Genomic DNA, 20,647 nt, shown 5'->3' on the forward strand with positions numbered 1-20,647 from the left:
AGAGCATTGTTCTGCAAACACAGAGAGTTTGTAATCACTTTGTTAGTTTTGCGACAAATGGTAAGCTTTTTCTGTTCTTCTCTCGGCATTTCCTTAGAAACATCATATAGACTAGTCAAACATTTAAATGAAAAATCAAGAGGACATTTAGTCATTTCCTGATCTGGCATTGGTAAAGAAAGCTATCTTCGGGATTTCATACTTGTTCTTGAAAACCTAAGTGCTTGAGAATTGCCAATAAATGTTAGTATCAAAGGATCGGTACATGTCTTAAGGTAAAAACGATTTATGACTGCTGTTAATGCATCGTCTAAGAAATGTTTTATATATAGTCACTAGATGAAATGCGACTCTACTTCATAGAATAATTTATATCACAAATTTCAAAAGAAGTACAGCCTTTGATCAAGTGTTTTATTTCTAACATAGCTTTCAGATCCTCAGTTAAAACTGTTTGAACACTACTGTATACAGCTAGTTTAATGTTTTCACTAATTTCTCTGTTATTTCATATAAATTTATTCAGATTTATTCACTTGACTTCTTATCATACAAACTTTGCTAATTCTAAATGCTATTTTTCAGGAAATTACAACATATACTGAATATTAACTATAATCACTTTAATTAATGCTTCTGATATTTCAGCAAAGTCAAATTGCCATCATCAGGGATCACAGAACAATGATATGTGCACACAGGCACTAACACAGAAACAACTGGTACAGCAAGAGAAAGAATGAAAGAAAAAGCGAGTTGGAAAAAAGTACAACACTAAGAATTTGACCTGCTGCGCCCTCTTTACATCTTTTCGAGTGACTCAAAGATGTATGCAAGTGTATGCAAATTTCTCTTAACTCCTTAATCGTCATATGATACTTTCTCTTAACTTCCATTTTCTCAAGTGTAAGAAAATGGAAGTTAAGAGAAAGTATCATATGACGATTCAATGATAAGAGGTGTAATTACTGAGAAAGTGATGAAAGCACCAGGGGAAGCTCGTGTATAGGCACTTCGGAACTGCAGCACCCCCAATTTTTCTCGATATATAAATATCAGGGGTGAATATTCTGGGTGTGCGGTGCTAATCCATGAAATATCAGTATCACCAATATTATATTTTTGCATTTATTCCGGTTAAAGACTCCCCCAATTGTTTGCAGACTTTGCGTGATTCCTAAAATTGAACAGAGTATGCTGTACTAATACTTCATTGTCCTCTTCAGGAGAGTAATAAAGCATTAGTGCTTCATGAAGAATGAAGCACTAATGAAGCACACTTTTCGGCGTGTAAACATTGTGTCACATTCGTGTTAATAGCCCGAGTGTGCTTTTGAAATGCATACACCTTTGAGTCATTCGAAAAGATGTAAAGAGGGCGCAGCAGGTCAAATTCTTAGTGTTGTAGTATTTTTAAACTGCTGAGAAGGCAGGTCCGGGTGAACTAAAATTTTGAGCTCACTCAGCAGCTAAAGTCTGTGATTGGTTATTGTGTCTACCAATCCAATTGAACGTTGTCACTTGTCATGAGTTGAGCGCTTTTCTTATTCGATATATATTATAAGCAGTTGTTACGCATGTTTTCTGGAACTGAAAATTTGAAAGTGGATGTTAGGAGAAAAATACTAATTGTTTTTTTTCTTTTGCTTGTGCAGTATAGCATCTGTTGAGGTTGCAAAGTTTTTTAACGGTATATAGAGCCATTTTTATTCTAGTCTTCGGAAACAACAGACAGTAAAAAATATCTATTCCTGAATAAAATTGAATATTCTGTGTATTATAAGACATTGTCGATCTATAAGAAAATACCAGCATGTGTGAGATTGATAAGACAGAAGATTCCCGAAAGTGTGGATAATTCCGATAATGATCGGATGTTATGTATACTGAGTCTTACTAAACAAAATAAAATTTTTGAAAACGTAGCGAAATATACAAAAACCATAGAAATACACATAACATGGGCAAAATTTTATGAGATGATTTGCTGCTCCGTCAAACCATATTTATTCCTGCAATATTCTCTCTCTCTTCATAAGTTTTCTTTTTTTTTTAAATTATGCCATCATAAATTCACTTATTCATGTTTAGACTTTATAGGATCGTGCTATTCGCTCTACCCAGCAACTTATAGGACACACATATCACAAATGATAATTATTCTTTACCATTAATTAAAGTGTTTCCTTTCACACTTATTCTTTCCTATTCTCACATGTCTAATAAATGATGGTTCACATATTTTCATCTTTGAGCATGTCAAATATACCAACCAAACTATAGCATTCTCCTTCATTGTTGTTTTGTAATAAATCCTAAAACAGATTGTTCCCCCACTCTATGCAGTATTCAAAGTTATCCTGCAGTTAATTGCACTGGACCAATTAAGAAGAGCGGCGATGCACTATGCCCTCTCAAAACTTTCATACAGCGATAAAATGCAATCACACGGTCATGGGCACTTCCCCCAGGGATCGATTAAAACATTCCACAAATTATAATCGTAAAATTGATTGAGATATGTAATCTTACACCCTTGACCCTGGGAACGCTTTGTCTGTCTTAAAATTTTATTATGGGTTGGCCTGTTTCGGCCAGCCCACTGCAGGGAAGCCATAGAACACGTGTTTTATTGCAGCAATAAAACACATGTTCCTGTTTTTGGTTCATCTTTTTCTGATTTGTGAACAGTGACCGGTTAGTTTGCCCTCTGTGTCTAGTGATTTACTGTAAATTTATAGTGAAACAAATTTAAACAGAAAAATACATTTTTAAAAGGTAAGTGTATGTAATTTAATATTATTTTACTCGTTAGTTTTATGATTTTTTTGCTTTTAAACTAATAATTTGGGATTAATTAATTAGTTGATTTTTAATAAAATATGCCAGTCATTTTTTTAATATATGAAATTGTGCTAAAAACTATTAATTCTGAATACCTTTTTTTTTCTCCTCCAAGAATTAAAGATCATTAAAATTGATGCAAAATGAAAATAATATATTTATAGTTTACATCGACAAGTAATTACATAAAAAAAAAAGCTAAAAGACGTTTATTGATGTAATCATTTAAATAATCAATAATTATAAAAATGTATTGATATAATTATTTGCCTTCAAACTTTGCTCACCCCCAGAAAATTTTCTGTGGATGCACGCCCATGCATATGGTCAAATTGACGTGAAATTAGTAGCACAGGTTGCATAACCCACATGACAGCACATCCAACCGAAATGAGCACACGATGCCACTAATAAATATATTTATTAATTTATTTATATTTGCTTGTAATATTTAATTTTATCATCAACAATCCTAGACAATTCCCTTATTTTGAATAAAAGATAATAAAAATCCATCTTGTAGCACTTAGGAGGGCGAAGGACGCTAGCAGCATTGTGTTTACCACAGTGTCATATTGCTACGCACGCAAGCATATGCACGTCATAGTGAGATAAGAGCTATTAGTGTAATGGGGCACTGTCCATCGCGCAGTTCCACTGTTGTTTATATGCAGTTTGCACCAGTAGTAGAGTGTTCATAGTGCTTATCGTGTTTACCCCGTCTCTTTAAATATTTGGACATTACAATTAAAGGATTTAATTATCATGTCCAAAAATTGTATATCCATTCCTTTAATTACAATTAAAGGAATGGATTTTATTTTTAAGTAATTTTGAATTATACTAAACTGTATAATTTTATTGATAATAAACAATACTTTTTCATGAAACAAAACAAGAAGGATATATTTTATTTTTAAGCATTTTTGAATTATACCAAACTGTATAATTTTATCAATAATAAACAATATTTTTTCATGTTTACATAAATTTTTACCATAATTTTGATATTTTATCCAAACACATATACACTGTACTAACAGTGTGTATGTATATTTTGAAAGTTGCAGCACTCCCACGATTTCAAGCCACGAGCCACCACTGGAAAGCACATTTCCCAGGTGCAAAGATCAAGGATGTTAGTGAAGCAGAAGTTAGTTAGGCGAAGTGAAAGAGTTGACAGTTTTGGCAGACACAGATGATTTGAATCCCTGGGAGAAATATGCAATGACAAAGGATATGAAAGAATTAAGTTAAGGGGATAATAAATTCCTCATTATTGTACAGCCGAATATGAAACTCGGAGATCGAAATCTATCGAAATTTAAGAGTTTCATGCCGAAGAAATATCGGCGAGTCCAAGCGTAAGTCCTGGCTGTACAATAATGAGGGATTTATTATCCCCTTAATTTATGCCGCCGGAAAAAATAGCCTCTTGGCTCTTTATCATATGAAAGAATTGTTGAAGAAAGCAAAAATGAAAAGTAAGAATATAAAGATTGTGAATCTGATGCCTCAGTATGATAGGACAGAGTTGAGAAGATGGACCATAATTGCCGATGGACTACATTTGAATGGTTTTGGAGTCAGATGTTTGGAGAAAGTGTTGTTTAGAATTTGGTAGTGTAAAACCAGGGAAACCAGAGATATTAAGGGAATTGCACCCCAACATGTTTCCACCCCTGGGACTAATGAGTGTGAGTATCAAAAATTATTGGCACCAGCGAGACCTGGTTGACAGAGAATGATGTAGTTATAGGGATAGAATGTAATCGGATATTTTATTTTCAGAGAAGATAGGGGAAATAGGGCAGAAGAAGGGATATTATTAATGATAGATAAAGAATTTCAACCAACAAAAATAAAGTTAAAGAGGATTGTGGATCTTGGGAAAATGGTTCATTTGAGGCTGTCTAATGTCAGATGAGATCAATAGTATTTTGCTGGTTCTTTGAATTAGTAAATTCATTGAAATTTTCCATATTCTCATTATTAATACATAATCAATGCAATTTCTAGTAGAGAAGTCAGGTAAGCATGATGAGGCAAAAGAAGGTCTCAAATTAAGGTGTGTGCAATTAGAGAGTTTTCGAAATATAAACACTATCTTGATGTGTTTATATTTCATAATTAAATCATATGTGAATATGATTGATTTTGATTTTCTCAAAATCAATCATATTCACATAGGAAAGCATTACCGGAAACGCCACCCGAAAGTGATAGGCGGTGCTGTTCGGCATCGCTCCAGGTGAGCAATTGGGGCTACCTCATTCAAGCTTTCGACGTTGTACGAAGAACGTGCGTCATTTTACGAACGCTGAGATGGCAGACATGCACCTCGTTTACCATATCATGTATCCAACTACTATTGAACTGTTCAGTTACGCCTAATAAAGTTTTTTATACTACTTACTGCCTTGTGTTATTTCTGTATCTTTGTGTTCCTGTTAGTACCTCCCAGTGGCGTTTCCTGTCATGCTTTCCTATGTGAATATGGTTGATTTTGATGTTCCTTACCCCCCCCCTCTCAAAGTTTGCACGTGGAATTTTGAACCACCCTGTATATGTGTATGCACCTAAACCTCTTTTTACGTGATAGATATGTTCCTAAAAATTACGCGTAAAAAGAACTACTGACTCCATAGAAAAAGTGAAGATTGGTTCCAAACCTGAAATATAAGCAAAATAATGAAAAAACAAACATTAAATTCGTTAGGATCATAAGATTTTTATTTACATTTCATGGAGAACACACATACATATAAAAAATTTTAATAACTTTAAAAAAACATATTTCAATTGTTTGCTAACGATTCTATAAAAAAATTATGTTATTTGCTATCAGTTTCTGACAATAAATGCGAAAGCTTTCATTTTCGTGAGACTGTAATATCACTAGAACTACTAGATATGGTATTATCGTCATCGACTTCCACCTCAACTTGTGGAATTCTTCTTGTCATGTCTTGAACAAAAGTACCACTGGTTGTTTCAGTAGTTTTAGGCATAAACTCAGTTATTAATCGCTGTGTTGATGCTTGAGATAAGTCGCGATATAATTCTCTGTATGAAGACATTAACAACTTAAGCTCACATGAAAACTTCCTAGCATGTTCTTCATTTGGATCATGTTGGGCAAAATAATTGCCTAAATTACTGGCCAGTTTAAGACCTCCTTTAATAATATCAGCAGTAAAAGTAGAATTATCTTGATCATTATCATTAACTTCTTCACTTTCAGGAGTCTCAGAAACAATCTCCACTATTTCGTCTTCGCTAAGAGGTTTATCAATTAACAATTCTTCGATATCTGCTAAAGTAAGATCATTGAATCCTTTTTCGCCAATTTCACATGCCAAACTTATTATATTGGGGAATTCTGCAGTCTGATTGAAGAGAACAGGAGCATTCTCTTTAACACATGCGGGCCAAATAGCTTTCCAACATGCATTCATAGTTTCTGGTCTCAATTCAGATAACGATGATTGAACCTGATCAATACAATCCATAATTGAAATTTTTTTATTTTTTCCACACAACCATAGTGAAAGTGTTTCATCATCATTTAGCTTGTTCAAAACATACTGAAATGTTCGTCTGACATAATATGTTTTAAAAGTCGCAATTATACCCTGATCTAGAGGTTGTAGCAATGATGTGGTATTGGGCGGCAGAAAAAAAAATTGCACATTTGGGTGTTCTATGGGAGAATGACCGCGGGCATTATCAAGAATCAAAAGCACTTTAAATTCGAGACCCTGTCATTCAAATAGCGTCTAACCTCTGGCACAAAATGTTTGTGGAACCACTCAGTGAAAATATCAATGGTCACCCAAGCTTTTTTTGTTGGCCATCTAATGAACTGGCAATTTTTGAAAATCTATGCCTTTCATTGGCCATGGTCTTAATGATCGATTTATGAGCAGTGGTTTTAACATCCAATCTTCTAAAGCGTTCGAACAAAATAGGAGTGTTATGCGATCCTTTGCTGCTTTGACCCACCAACAGTTTTTTGCATTTTTGATAGGTAAGTTCTGTTCGGCATTTTTTTCCAGAAAAGGCTGGTTTCATCCATATTCCAAACTTGTTCATGAGTGTAACCTCCATCTTCAATTATTTTAGCAAGTTTTTGTGGAAATGCTTTAGCAGCTGTTTCATCAGCAGAAGCCGTTTCACCTTTAATTTTTATATTATGAAGAGCATGTCATTTAATAAACTTAGCCAGCCAACCATTGCTTGCATGAAATTAATATTTTTTCCTCGCTTGAGATGAAGTATCTGGCTGCAGTTTTTTAATCTGTTCATAAAATCTCAATACTGATTGCTTGATGGAATTTCTGTCAACTGGCATTCTTTTTTTGTACATTATCTTCTATCCACATCACTAAAGCTTTTTCGGCCTTTTCTAGAACAACATCTCTTGTGTATGATGATAACTTCGCACTCAATTTTGTACCAGAACATACCGCATTTCTAATAGTCTCTTCATTTTTTTTTTTTTTTATAGATCTGACAGTTGATTCACAGACTCCAAAATGCTTACCCACAGCCATCACACCCCCCAGTTTGAAGATGATCTAAAATTTGAATTTTTATATCCAAGGAAACGGCTTTCCTTTTTTTTTTTTTTTTGGTTATCGGCAAATCATGTGAGGGCTGGATTAAAATCTTCGGTTAATGAAATTGAAGTTTGAAAATTACATATAGCTTAACATTTATTCTTGGCAAAATTATTAATTTTATAACGCAATTTTTATTTTGATTTCACTTAAAAAATGCAAATGCAAACAATGCGGTAACTGTGTTGTCTACTCAAACACCAAATTCAAACTGCTAAGAACTGCTTTTTTATGCACAGTCAGTTATGTAATTTGGGGAATTCCCAATAAATGAAATTCATAAGAATTTAGAATTTTCTTAATTGAAACGAGAATGCAAAAAAAAAAAAAAAAGAAATCTCAGAATTTTCTAGAATTTTCTTAATTGAAACGAGAATGCAAAAAAAAAAAAAAAGAAATCTCAGAATTTTCTAGAATTTTCTTAATTGAAACGAGAATGCAATTCTCCAAAATTCTCAGAATTTTCTTGAATTACAGATTTTTTCCTAACTTAGACTTTAGGTTGGTCGCGTAAAAGTGAATAAAAATCGTGTAAAAAAAAAATATATATTTTTGATATCCCAATTCGTGTAACTCCGAATTCGCGTAAAAAAATTCGCATAAAAAGAGGTTTAGGTGTATACACATTTTCAAAATCTGAATTTTGTGAGGATGGGGGATCTGCAGCTATCTCCCTGTTGTAAAAGCAGCAGCACCTGTGTTGCTTTTACAATACTGAAACAGTCAGAAATAAAAATTTATCAGTTTATTTAAATAACTTGCAGCTACATACCTTGAATATAGAGTGCATATTCACACATTCCCTGTGTTTCATCTAATTGTTCTTTAATTAAAGCCTTACATGTATCATATTCTTTTTGGATATAATGGAGATGGATTAACCAGTTCCTTCGTTCCAGTGTGGGCAATTCTGGAGCTAAACAATTGGAACAAAAATTGTTATAGCTTATATGATATATTAACTATAATTCTTATATTTATACATATAAGAACCAATATATATTACTTTGATATGGGGCCAAAATACTTTGATTAATTTAATTATTACAGTAACAAAGCAAATTTTCTTTTGAAATGGTTTGCCAAAACAACATGATATGTTAATTTTAACTCATGTATAACATCATGTATATTTTTTCAGGGTCAAGCCACTCTATTTAACTATTATTATGATAATAAAGCAATTTTGTATCATATAATTTTGAATCATATAATTCAAGTTCAAATTACATAAAATCTCATAGCTGTGACTGTGATCTCATTTATCATTAGAGTAGAAGGAAGTTGATTTGGGAGTCATTTCAGAGATAAAGAGGGATAAATTGTTAGCAAGAAGAGTAAAAAGGAAAAGAGCAAATAAATGCAGAAGGGATGATGAGTAAGAAGGGGAAGAGAAACAGGAAGAGGCATTTAGGAGATGGAAAATATAGTAAAAGTGAATAATATGATCTGTGTGGTTAGCCTAGTGGCTGAGCGCTTCACAACTATATGCCTGGGGAAGGAGTGTCCTAGGATCGATTCCCGTCTGTGATGTGAGGAGCTGAAGGATCTTCCTTGGCCATAGCCAAGTTAGCCGGTCCTGGGCATGGACAGTAGAGTTTTTTCCCAGTTTATCCTGGGGTTTTTCATCCCACCCTGGCCTTGAGAACTCAACACTACAGAACATAGGGCTGACCACCTTATCCTGTGAACAGTTTGAGGTCAGATGATTAATAAACTCTTGACACTCCAAGGATAAAGAGGGTAAAAGGGATGTTGAAAGTTTATTTTTCACTTGGTTAGAGTATAATAAATTTAGTTACTTTCAGGCGCAAACTTTGTTTGCTTACACTTGGATAAAGGATATTATCCTTTATCCAAGTCATTCTTTATAAATTTAGGATAAACTAAATTTATTACGGTAAAAGGGAAATGAGATGAGATGAGTGAATAATATCTTTTGCATACATCACAGATGTATACTTCTTTGTTCACTGACAGAGGTATGTGAGGGGGGATATAAAAAGTCAACATGCAGTTATATGCAAAATGGACATTACAGAGCATAAGAAAAAAAGTTACAGTAAAATCGTAACCAAGGTGTTCTTGTATATTCATTTGTATTTAATTTTTGATGATTTCCACATGAAGATATGTATAAAGGGAATAATTCATTTTGAGTTTTCCATCTTACTCCCTTCTCTCTCTCTAAACACTTTTGCTCATCATCCCTTTTTTCTTGTCCTTTGAACTTTTCTTACTAAAACGCTTTCTCTTTCTTAAATTCTTTCTTTTTATTGAATGACCTCCCATTAAGTTACCAGCTTAATAATAAGATGAAGTATTTCCTTTTAGCAAAATTTCCTGTCACATTACATGAAGGAAACAAAGTTAATAAGCATAGAATGAGATAGTTAAATTTATGCAATCATGAAGTAACACACACAAAACAGCTAGTATGCTATGCTGATCTATCATAAAGGATAATTAATTATTATTATTTTTTTTTTTTTTTTATAAAATAGGTAATGGTACTTATTCTTTGCTGATAGGAAAAATTGAAGATTAATGATAGTGATATTATTATTATTATTATTATTATTATTATGTGACACCTCCAGGGAGTCCAAGACTCATTGAAGGAGGACACCTACTCCACATCTCTCTGTCTCCACCACTCAATCCACTTACCACAACTACACCAACGCCATCTACTGCCTGCTGCTGCCACCACCACCACCACTAGTATTTCCACATACATTCACAAACATCCATTCCCATGGTGGGATTCGAACCCTGCAGCCTTTTGGCTGGAGAGTGGATACACTAACCACGCGGCCCACCAGGCCAGTACGTATAGGTATGGTGATAACGATAATGATAGGCATAGAAACAGTCACGATGCCTTGTTTCTTTATACTAATGCCAGGATTATCCGAATAAAGGAGATGAATTGGTGGTACTGATAGCATCAGCCTGGCCAAAGATTATTGGGATCTCTGTAGTTGACAGAAGGTGATATAATAACAGGAATAGAAGTAGCAGGGTACAGCATTTTTTGGCAGAATAGGAAGAGAAAACGCGGTGGTGGAGTACTGCTTATGATAAGTGATGACTTATATCCTCTCGGAGTGGACGATTTGGATGGCAGTGGCACGAATAGTTTTGAAAGCATATGATGTGAGGTAGAGGTGGGCAGGACAGGATATTTAGTGGGTGCTGCTACAAGCCAGAGAGTGAAGAGAAAGAGATGTTTAGGCAGCTGAGCTTGGCAAGTACAAGAAGAATGATTGTTATGGGAGATTATTGAGAAGAGGAAACTGCATGTAGTAATAAAGGAATTGAATCTCTGGAATTCTTGAGGAACAAATGTCTTAGAAAACATTTGTTCCTCATGTAATAGAAGAAACATGAGGTTCAAGAGATGTAGATTTGGTCATAGCATCAGAAAAGCTGATTATAACTGAAATGGCATCTCTGCCCCAAGTTGGAGAGAATGATCATGTGGTTTTGATTTGGAAGATGAACAGACATGCAGGAGTATCAAACAGAAAGGAATATATGGAGAATTATAAGGCAGTTGATTATAATAGGCTTAGATATTAACTTAGGACAGTTCCATGGAAGGAGGAATTGGAAGGGTGAGATATCATCAGTGCTTGGGAACTTGTGAAGGAATATTAGCAGCAATAGCAAGCTGCATACCGCGAGTGAAGAAGAGAACACAATTTGGTATTCTCTTCTTCAAATGGGAACTGCGGGTAAAAAAGAGGTTATCGAAGAGGTTATCGAAGTTCACATTAAACTGACATCCGTTCATCCTACACTCTCTACATTGTCTTGATTAAATATTACACTATACAATTTTGCATCATCAGCAAGCAATTCAATATCTCTCCTCTTTAATTCATTTCCTACATCATTGATTTACAAATTAAATAGATGTGGTCTAATCATAGCACACCGCAGCACATTTCTATTATAAAAAGTGACTGAAGCACTCATGACCAATCTCACAAAAAGCCACACTGTCTCCCCTATACAATAACATTATCTGTCCATTCCTGAATTTTGTCTGGCCAACTTTTCCACCACTCCCAAGATACCGATTGGTTTATAATTCATTATCTCTCCATTATAGCCTCCTTAATGCAACATACTATTTTGTGCTCTTTCAATTCCCTTAGGAATGGCTATGATAGATCAATATAGTTAGGACTTTGCTATTGAAACCATTGGTTAGTGCACATTAATTTTCTGCAAAACTCATATCAGTTTCTAATCAATGATTTTATTATTATTATTATTATTATGACACCTCCAGGGAGTCCAAAGACTCATCAATGGAGAGTGTGCCAACAGCATCGAACGATTGATCCTGTCCAACTACTAGCCAAGCTCAAACTTACTTAACTTTTTGCATGAGCCATTAAGTAGCAGAGGTTCAACCAACTACCAAATGCTTTGTTTGTTTCTGATTTTAGACATCATAACTTTCTTTATATGCTCACAAGTTAGTTCAATTTAGCACTGCAAGAATCCTTATATAACTTAATACACCTTTGTAATATGACCTCCAACCTTCTGTCCACCATTAGATCTCTAGATTCATCAGTTTGTTGCAGTAAGTTCCCATCAATGTAACACTCCAGACAAGATCTCTTAGTCACAACCCAATGTACACAAATTAATGTTTGGCTACACTGAACTGATACCTATTATTTTTTACCCACAACATCAGTCTATTCACATCCTTTTCCAGAGACTACATATCAAAACGTTCCTTAAAAACTTACCAAAAGTTGTCATCTGCAAACAATCAAGAGTTTCAAAACCTATCCTACTATCATTAACAAAGTGAACAGGACAAGTGCCTGTGGAAATTAGAAGTTTACACAGAACCCAAGACACACCACTAGTCACTCCCAATTTCTTAGACTCTGCTTCCTCAAATATGCTTTCTGATGCCCATCAGTCACACCCTTGTCATGATACCAAATTTTCCTCCATCTCCATGTGATTCAATTTACAGAATAACCTTTCAGTGACACTCTGTGAAATATTTTATGAAAGTTCAGCAATAGGCCTTGATCAGGCCTCATATAGATTATTGTACAGATTTGGTCGCTAGGTTTTCATGCAAATGAAGATATGTTAAAAAGGGTTCAGAGAATATTCATAAAGGTGGTCAGTGGTCCTTGGAATGTGGACATATTGAGAGAATGTAAACTGCAAAGCCTTGTTAATAGGAAAAGGGGGGTACAATTGAGGCATATAAGCTAGTAAGGGGTTGTTATCAGGTTGACATAGAAGAGATTTTTCATAGAATGGGAGTGCAGGGGTAGAACAAGAGGCCATTGCTGGTAATTGTATAAGGAGGGTGTGAGCAGGTTCTTTGCATGGAGAGTGGTTAGTGAGGTGAAATGCATTGCCTGAGTGTGTTGTGAATGTAGACACACTGAACTGTTGGATGAGCATTGTGTGCAATAATGTGTACCTCCCATGATGAGTCTCTGACTCCAAGGAGGTCAGATGTTAATAATAATATCATTGCATATGTTTTTCTCAATTTGTGAAATCTTGAGAAATTCCTGCTCATTCTCAAAATGTTATGATGAACAAATCAACATAAAATGAGAACATCTACAGCAATAATTCAGAAATCCTGCTCTTGAGACCAAATACGGAATATTCTTTGTTACTTTAGACCTTTGGTTGTGCTCTTCACTCAACTAAAGCAAATATCATGGCAATTCATAGAAAATTAAATCCTCTTCAGCTGATCCTGTGTTTGCTTTTATCTACTCCTCAATCAAGGTGTAATAGTAATTACAGGTTCCTGCATAATAAACATGCAGCATCCAAAAAAAACCAAGCTTTATTGTCCACTCTTCTTCTAATACAATGCTTGGAAAGAAGTCAATAGACATCATAGTGTGAGGAACAAACAGCCATGGCATTCACCTTAATAAGATGTAGGACCTGCTTTCATTGCGATACCTAATAGAATTATAGGCATACTTTTCACAAGAATACAATAGTGATCAATGGGAATTTTGGACCCTTTTTCCTGTAGGCATGTAATGAGGTCCTCGACTGTTGTGGAGTGGACATCCCTTCACCTCACCCAATGCTCCAGTTCATCTGACAGATGTTCAATATTGTTGAGATCAGGACTCTATGGAGGTCAGTCAAACGCGATGATGTTCACATCCAAAAACCATGCAGTTGCAGCAGCAGCCTTATGACATGGTGCCTTATCTTGCTGAAAGAGACAATAATTCTAAAGAAATGCACAAAGTAGAAAGCATCGCATTATCCAGAATGTTCAGATATCTCTGAGTTCAACGTTCATAAACAACCCACAAACAGTGGTCTGAGGCCAAACCAGGAAAAATATGACCAAACTATCACACCACCATCTCCAAATTTCATAGTTGGGGTTACACACTCTGGTAAGAGACGTTCACTGGACATCTGCCACACCTGTCCATCTGCTCAGTATAGTGTGTAGCATGATTCCTTGCTCATTAACACAGCATTTCAAGTTTCCATGTCCCACTGTACACATTCTTTGCACCACTGAAGATGACGATGCATATTGGTTCAAGTAATGTGGGGCTTGCATGTTGCAGTCCTACAATGGACACTCATGTTGTGATCCTCAGTTCTGAATGTTTTTTGTGTTCCAGTCAATGCCTGGAACTCTGCATTCAATGTCAGCCAACGAATGGTGGTTTTTACATATTATCCTTTGTATCCCTATGGTCACATTCAGTGAATGCAGTGGGTCATCCACTGTGGATAGCACTTGTAGTTGACTCCCTGAGCTACCATCTCAGTATGGTATCACTGATTGTTGACCTGGGAAGGCCCAGTTTGTCAAATATTTGAACAGATAGGACTGTAACATGGCATCCTATCACAATGCCTCTTTCAAACTCAGTCAGTTCTTTTCTCAAGCCATTTCATCAGGGAACAGTTGCACGGACATGGGAGCATCATATTCCTCCAATTTATACTGGTTACAAACACATGACTCGTTACATCGCACGATAAATTCCACAGATATTAGTATACGATGCACCTTACACGTACAGGTGTCTGTTGACTTCCAACCAGTGTAAATTAGAAATCCCAAATCCATCCAGCAATGGAGTTGGAAACTGAAATCAGACACTAATATTAAATTTAGTTTAACCCTTTATCCAAGTGTGAGCAAACAAAGTTTGTACCTGAAAGTATCTTCAGGACTGGGGTAAGGTGGTAACAACACCGGGCAACTCGTTGCAAAAAAATTCCTCCAATTTATACTGGTTACAAACACATGACTCGTTACATTGCACGATAAATTCCACAGATATTAGTATACGATGCACCTTACACGTACAGGTGTCTGTTGACTTCCAACCAGTGTAAATTAGAAATCCCAAATCCATCCAGCAATGGAGTTGGAAACTGAAATCAGACACTAATATTAAATTTAGTTTAACCCTTTATCCAAGTGTGAGCAAACAAAGTTTGCACCTGAAAGTATCTTCAGGACTGGGGTAAGGTGGTACAACACCAGGCAACTTGTTGCAAAGGTGGAGCAAGCTAACATCACTCCTATCTCAGTATTGCCCATATTGCAAAACACATCTCCTTGTGGATATGTATAATGTTATGCATTAAGGGAAGGGACATTACCCAGACTAGTTCCGACCTTTATTGAGGTCTCTTCACCTCTTTCCTCAATAAAGGTCGAAACTTACCGTAGTCCAGAAGATACTTTCAGGCACAAACTTTGTTTGCTCACACTTGGATAAAGGATTAAACTAAATTTATTACAAAAGGCAATTTGTTTATTAGCAATAGTAAGATAGATTTAAATTGAGACATCCTGCTATTATCAGCATTTTCTATAAACCATAACCTAACAAAATTAGAAAAAATGTCTCCTGTCTTCTTAGCCCACCTACAGCATTAGTATACTATGCCCTCAACTTTTCATGGCTATAATCATTACCCAAGCCATACAAACAAATTACCAAGAATAAATTGCCTGTAGCAAAGCATCCTATCCTGTATGAACTATTAATCCATGTCTAACCATCCATTCTCATATTGGGATCATAAAAGAAATATGATAGGAGCATTCAACCCATTCCTGAATTCTACCTTTAAAAAAACGTTTCCAATACCTTAAACACTACTCCTGAGATATTCATTGGTCTGTAGTTTGCTATGTCTGTAAGAGCCTCTTATATGTAATAGAATTATCTTGCTCTCTTTCCACTCCCTTGGAAAGAGGACAAAACAGAGCTGACACTTACATTAAACAACTTGTTGAGGCACTACTAGTTATTTTGTACATTCTCATAATGCATGGACCAACATGTCATCTAATCCTACTGCTGATTCACATTGACATTTTTCAATAGTCTGAGCACCTCCAGTTCAACTACCTCAATTCTCATCAGTCTCTGTCATGTCAGAGACTGATGAGAATTGCAACATCACCATCTAAACGATGCAACCTTGCTAAGTGATCAATTAGTAAAAATTATTTCTTCTGCTTCTTTCTTTCCCATCACCGGAAATGATTAACAAGTATTCTTCTCTTACTCACTACATAGCAAAAAAAATATTTTTCTGCTTAGCTAATTTTCTCTCATAATTTAATCCTCCTTACCATAATGGCCACTCTTCCTGCATGACTTGGTACTGCTCATGAGCATGCTGATTGCATTTTTCTTTATATTTCCTCCATAAGGTTTTTTCTTTATTTTTCATTTTCTGCAGCTCCTGATTCATATTGCTACCCATCCATTCACTGCCCAGTTAGTTTATTCTCTTGAGTCGGATTCTTGACATTTTCCATGCCCTACTGACATTCTTCTCTTACTTCTTATGACTGCTTCCTTAGTTTGTCATAATCACTAGTGTTGTAGTTCCACATACCCTTACTTGACTGAGAATTCCACATTTTAGCAACTTCCCAGAGCAAAACTGCATGGTACTTTCCTTGAACAGAAGCAGAGTTGCTACCTTAGGTATAGATATAAATTCCATTTCCATCTAGCCATATGTCCTTAACTTTCCCCAAGTCATGTATCCATAGTCAACATCCCTTATTATAATTGCTTGGCCTACACTCATTGTACTAATTAGTACATATAACTTACACCTCCATCATTTCATTTTCCACTGACCATTAGATAACTCAATAAATTAACTCTTTCTTCTTAATCAGTCATCCTGCTAACACCAATATTTAACATGATTATTTGCTCTTTTTTTTTTTTTTTTTTCACTTGCCATAGGGCTATACAACTTCATATTAGCAGAGAACTTAAAGAAAGCTTAATGCTTTTCCATTAATCAAATCAGTACATATGAATCTTCCCCTAAGGCTAGAACTCGACACACACACACACACACACACACACTGGTTACAGTGTTGTAGCTAGAGCTTTTGCCACCGGAGCGGTCCCTGATTTTGCCACCCCTCTCAACACACACCAAAAATATTACAAAATGTCAAAACGACATATAGGGAAATAAATTAAAAGCACTATGTTTATATTTGAAGTTTATTTATTCATTCAAATGGAGTTTTCTCCCTTTTCTCCCCTGTCCCTATTTGGGCGAGTTGAGCCCCCTCATGGGGAGTTAAGTATTTATGGCTGTAGCTCTGTGTGTTCCCGGGGCCGGTTTGCCTGCTTGTAGGATGAAAATCCCCAGATAAATGGGGGGGAAAAAAACCTTACTGTCCACGCCCAAGACCGGCTAAATGAGCAGTTGGAGTAACACAACAACAACAAATTCGCCACATTGCCTTGGACCCCAAATTCCCCTAACTATGATCTAAATTGAACATGTGTGGGATATGCTAGAATGGGGCATGCATGAGAACTGCTGATCCTCTTCCTCCATGGAATGAGCATGAACTGATGGAGTTGCTGCAGCACACATGGATTGAGTTATGCATGGAGGATGTTTGATGCCTCTGTTCCTAGACATCTGCAGGCCGTGATTGCAAAAAGGTGGACCAACACGTTATTAGGTGGGTGTTCCTAATGCAAAGCTAATTCAGCATGACATTCATGGTATTGTTATTATTATTCTTGTTATTATATATTATTCATATTATTGTTAATACATGGTATTATTCATTTAGGAGATGCAATGCCTATATTCGGGTTCCACATCAGTAAGCGATATTTCTAATTAGGTTGCTGCTCATGCCTGGGCCATGGGTAGTTTCTTTCACTTAGCCAGACTCGTTGGTCGAATGATTAGCATAATCACTCTCCAGCTAAAAGGCTGTGTGTTCATAACCTGCCGTGGGACAAGATGTTTGCGATTGTCTGTGAAAATACTACTGATGGTGGGCGGTAGATGCCATTGGTATAGTTGTGGTTCATTATGGTTGGTGGAGACACAGAGTTGTAGAGTAGGCGCCTTCCCTAGATGAGTCTTTGGCCTCCCTGGAGATGTTACATAATAATAATAATAATTATTATTAGCAAGACCCTGCTATGCATTCATACCCTGCTAAATACAAATCCAATATTCCTCCCATACTTTTGCAAGAATATCTGCACATATTCATATGTACTTGTCAATCTATACTAAATAATGGGATTATGGAAAATTGTACTCTGCACCACAATTGCAGGTTACGTACATAACAAATAATTAAGTAAGGTATTGTATAATTATGTAATAACATCTAATAATGTGAGAAGAACTTGACAGATAACCATGTAATAGTTTATCAGCTCAGAATTTCTTGCAAGCACTGCAGACAATTTTCTAGGGAACATAAAGAACTGACTCTCCTCCATATCTGGCTTCAAGTGCATGCACAAGTAACTGTACAATTTAATTTTTACTCTATCACTGAAGTTTCACAGAAAATTTCTGTAGTAAAAATGTTGATCTTACGCTTTCGAGAATGGGCCCTTTTATTTGATGGATTTAAGACCACTGCTGCAGCGGCCAAAGCAACCGGTTTTTCTTCATTATCCCCTTTTTCGTTTTCTTGAGACTGAGAAGGCGAATTAGAAGGAGAACTTTTTAAACCAGAATTTTCGGGGGTTTCGCTTTCTTCTTCTTCCATTTTGTAATAATGTAGTTAGCATAATCTGGGAATCTATATTTCATCGATCTCCTACATCCATTGATTAAGAAACATAACAGTGAAAGCTGGCGTTTAGATATTTATAATTAAATTTGTATTGGCCCTCTCTAACGTAAAACTCGAACGTCCACACAGATACTGAATAATAAAATTCATTTTCTTAACCAATACCAGTAAGAAATATTTCAGACCATTAAATATCGACTGTAGTCACATCTACGCTGACAAATCAGAAATTAAAAAAAAATAAATAAAAAATAATAAAAAAAAAACTTATCGAGGCTTTTCATTTAAAATGATACCATCCAATGAAATAAAAGCCGTTAGCTGATTTTTTTTTTCTTTTTTTTTTTAATGTATCGTCCTTCCTCAAATGTTAATAGAGGAAATGTTCGGAGAGGACAGAATTTCGATGGGATTACAATAAAATCTTACGCCATAGCATAAAAATTTGGAAGGGAGAGAGAAATGTTGGTGGGAGGCAGTCATTGATTGCTTGAAGAAAGCAGTATTACACTGTATACCAAGAGTTAAGAAGAATAAATCAGATAGGGAGTAAACGGATAAACAGAATCAAGTTCTTAAGTTGCTGTGTGTATATACTTCAGGGCATGGAATGGATAGGAATATGATGCTTTATAAGGGATTGCATGATTTTTGAAGGTTAGGTCTTGTCTTAGTAATTTGCTTACTTTTTATAATAAAGCTATAATGCAGTTTAAGACACAAAATGGCGAGACGGTGATACTGCTGGACTTTGAAAAGGCATTTTTACATATTCCATAGAATTCTGTTGCATAAATGGGAGGATTGGAGATTTATATGAATTAACAATGGCAAGAAACTATATTCTTTATTTAATAATTTATCCAAGTGTAAGCAAAATTTGCACGTGAAGTATCTTCAAGATTGAGCTACTTGTATATAGAGGCTAATGACTTCATGTCACTTGCCTTAATATCCGATAATGCCAAACACATTTCCTTTCAGAGTATATAATGCTATGCATTATGAGAAGGCTCACAACCTCTTTATTGAAGTCTCATCAGTGAGAGCCAGATCCAGGAGACATACAAAGATTGATATGACTTCTGCATTACATCAACCTTGGTATCTCTTCTGGGTCTGGCTCCCGCTGATGAGACCACAATAAATGTCGAAATCTGTCTGTGTGGCAAAGGGTTTAGCATATTTGCTTTCCAGCCAAGAGACTGCGAGTTTGAAGCTAACCAGGGATATGGATATTTGTGATTGTTCTACTAATTCATCAGCAAAGCTATGGAAAGAACGTCTGTGACCCCATCACTTCACTCCCAAAAAGCAGTGAGTTACTAAAGTGACTATTCGACGTCAAATCATGTCGCACGTGAATAACTCACTTCTATCCTCTCAGTTCTGCTCTCACTTCTGTTCTCTCTGAAGCTATGGAGAAAGTAATCAACAACCAACTCTTGAACCACCTAGAGTCACACTAACTAATCAGTGACAGTATCGATTCCGCCATTCGCGATCTACAGCTGAACTTCTTGCTTACATCACTAACATCTGTACTCTTGCCATGGAAAAATTTGAAGAAACTCAAGTGGTTGCCTTCAACATTTCAAAGACATTCAATCAGGTTTGGCAAAGTGGCCTACTTAACAAAATGCTATCCTATGGTCTGTCTTCCTAACTCTGCAACTGCATCGCTGACTTTCTCATTGATCGCTCACTGTCATGGTGGACGGTTTATTCTCGTAAGATTTCCCCACCATTGTAAAAGTATCCCAGGATCCTGATCTTTCATCCACTCTCATCCTTTTGCATATAAATGATTTGCTCTCTGAGACTTCCAATCTGATTCATAACTTTGCTGATGACAGTACACTCCATTCCTCCTTTTCATTCGATAACTCTTGCAGTGATAGAATACTACAGATCTACCATGACCAGTGCCTGTACTCGGATCTCCTAGTATATCCCACTGGGTAAACAACAACAACAACCTTGTAAACTTCAATGCCACCAAAACAGAGTTCTGCATGATCTTGCTCAAGTAAGATCATGCAGAACTCACATGCCTCCCACTCACCTT

General features: G+C 35.8%; 1 protein-coding gene across 1 annotated transcript in view; it reads right to left on the minus strand.

The window, feature by feature from the left end:
- The window catches only part of BBS4 (Bardet-Biedl syndrome 4), a 102,780-nt gene extending 83,990 nt beyond the window's left edge, over positions 1–18,790 (minus strand). Inside the window, exons 1-2 of the mRNA XM_090397513.1 lie at positions 18,378–18,790; positions 8,239–8,382 (exon numbers count right to left, since the gene is read on the minus strand). Coding sequence (XP_090253639.1) covers positions 8,239–8,382; positions 18,378–18,552 — 319 coding nt within the window. The 5' untranslated portion in view covers positions 18,553–18,790. The remainder of the gene's footprint in view (positions 1–8,238; positions 8,383–18,377) is intronic.
- Between the last annotated feature and the right edge of the window lie 1,857 nt (positions 18,791–20,647).

The sequence above is a fragment of the Typopeltis vanoorti genome, chromosome 9 (genome assembly GCF_054136105.1).
Source record: "Typopeltis vanoorti isolate ZY-2024b chromosome 9, IOZ_Tvanoo_1.0, whole genome shotgun sequence".
In the NCBI taxonomy this organism is placed as follows: Eukaryota; Metazoa; Arthropoda; class Arachnida; order Uropygi; family Thelyphonidae; genus Typopeltis; species Typopeltis vanoorti.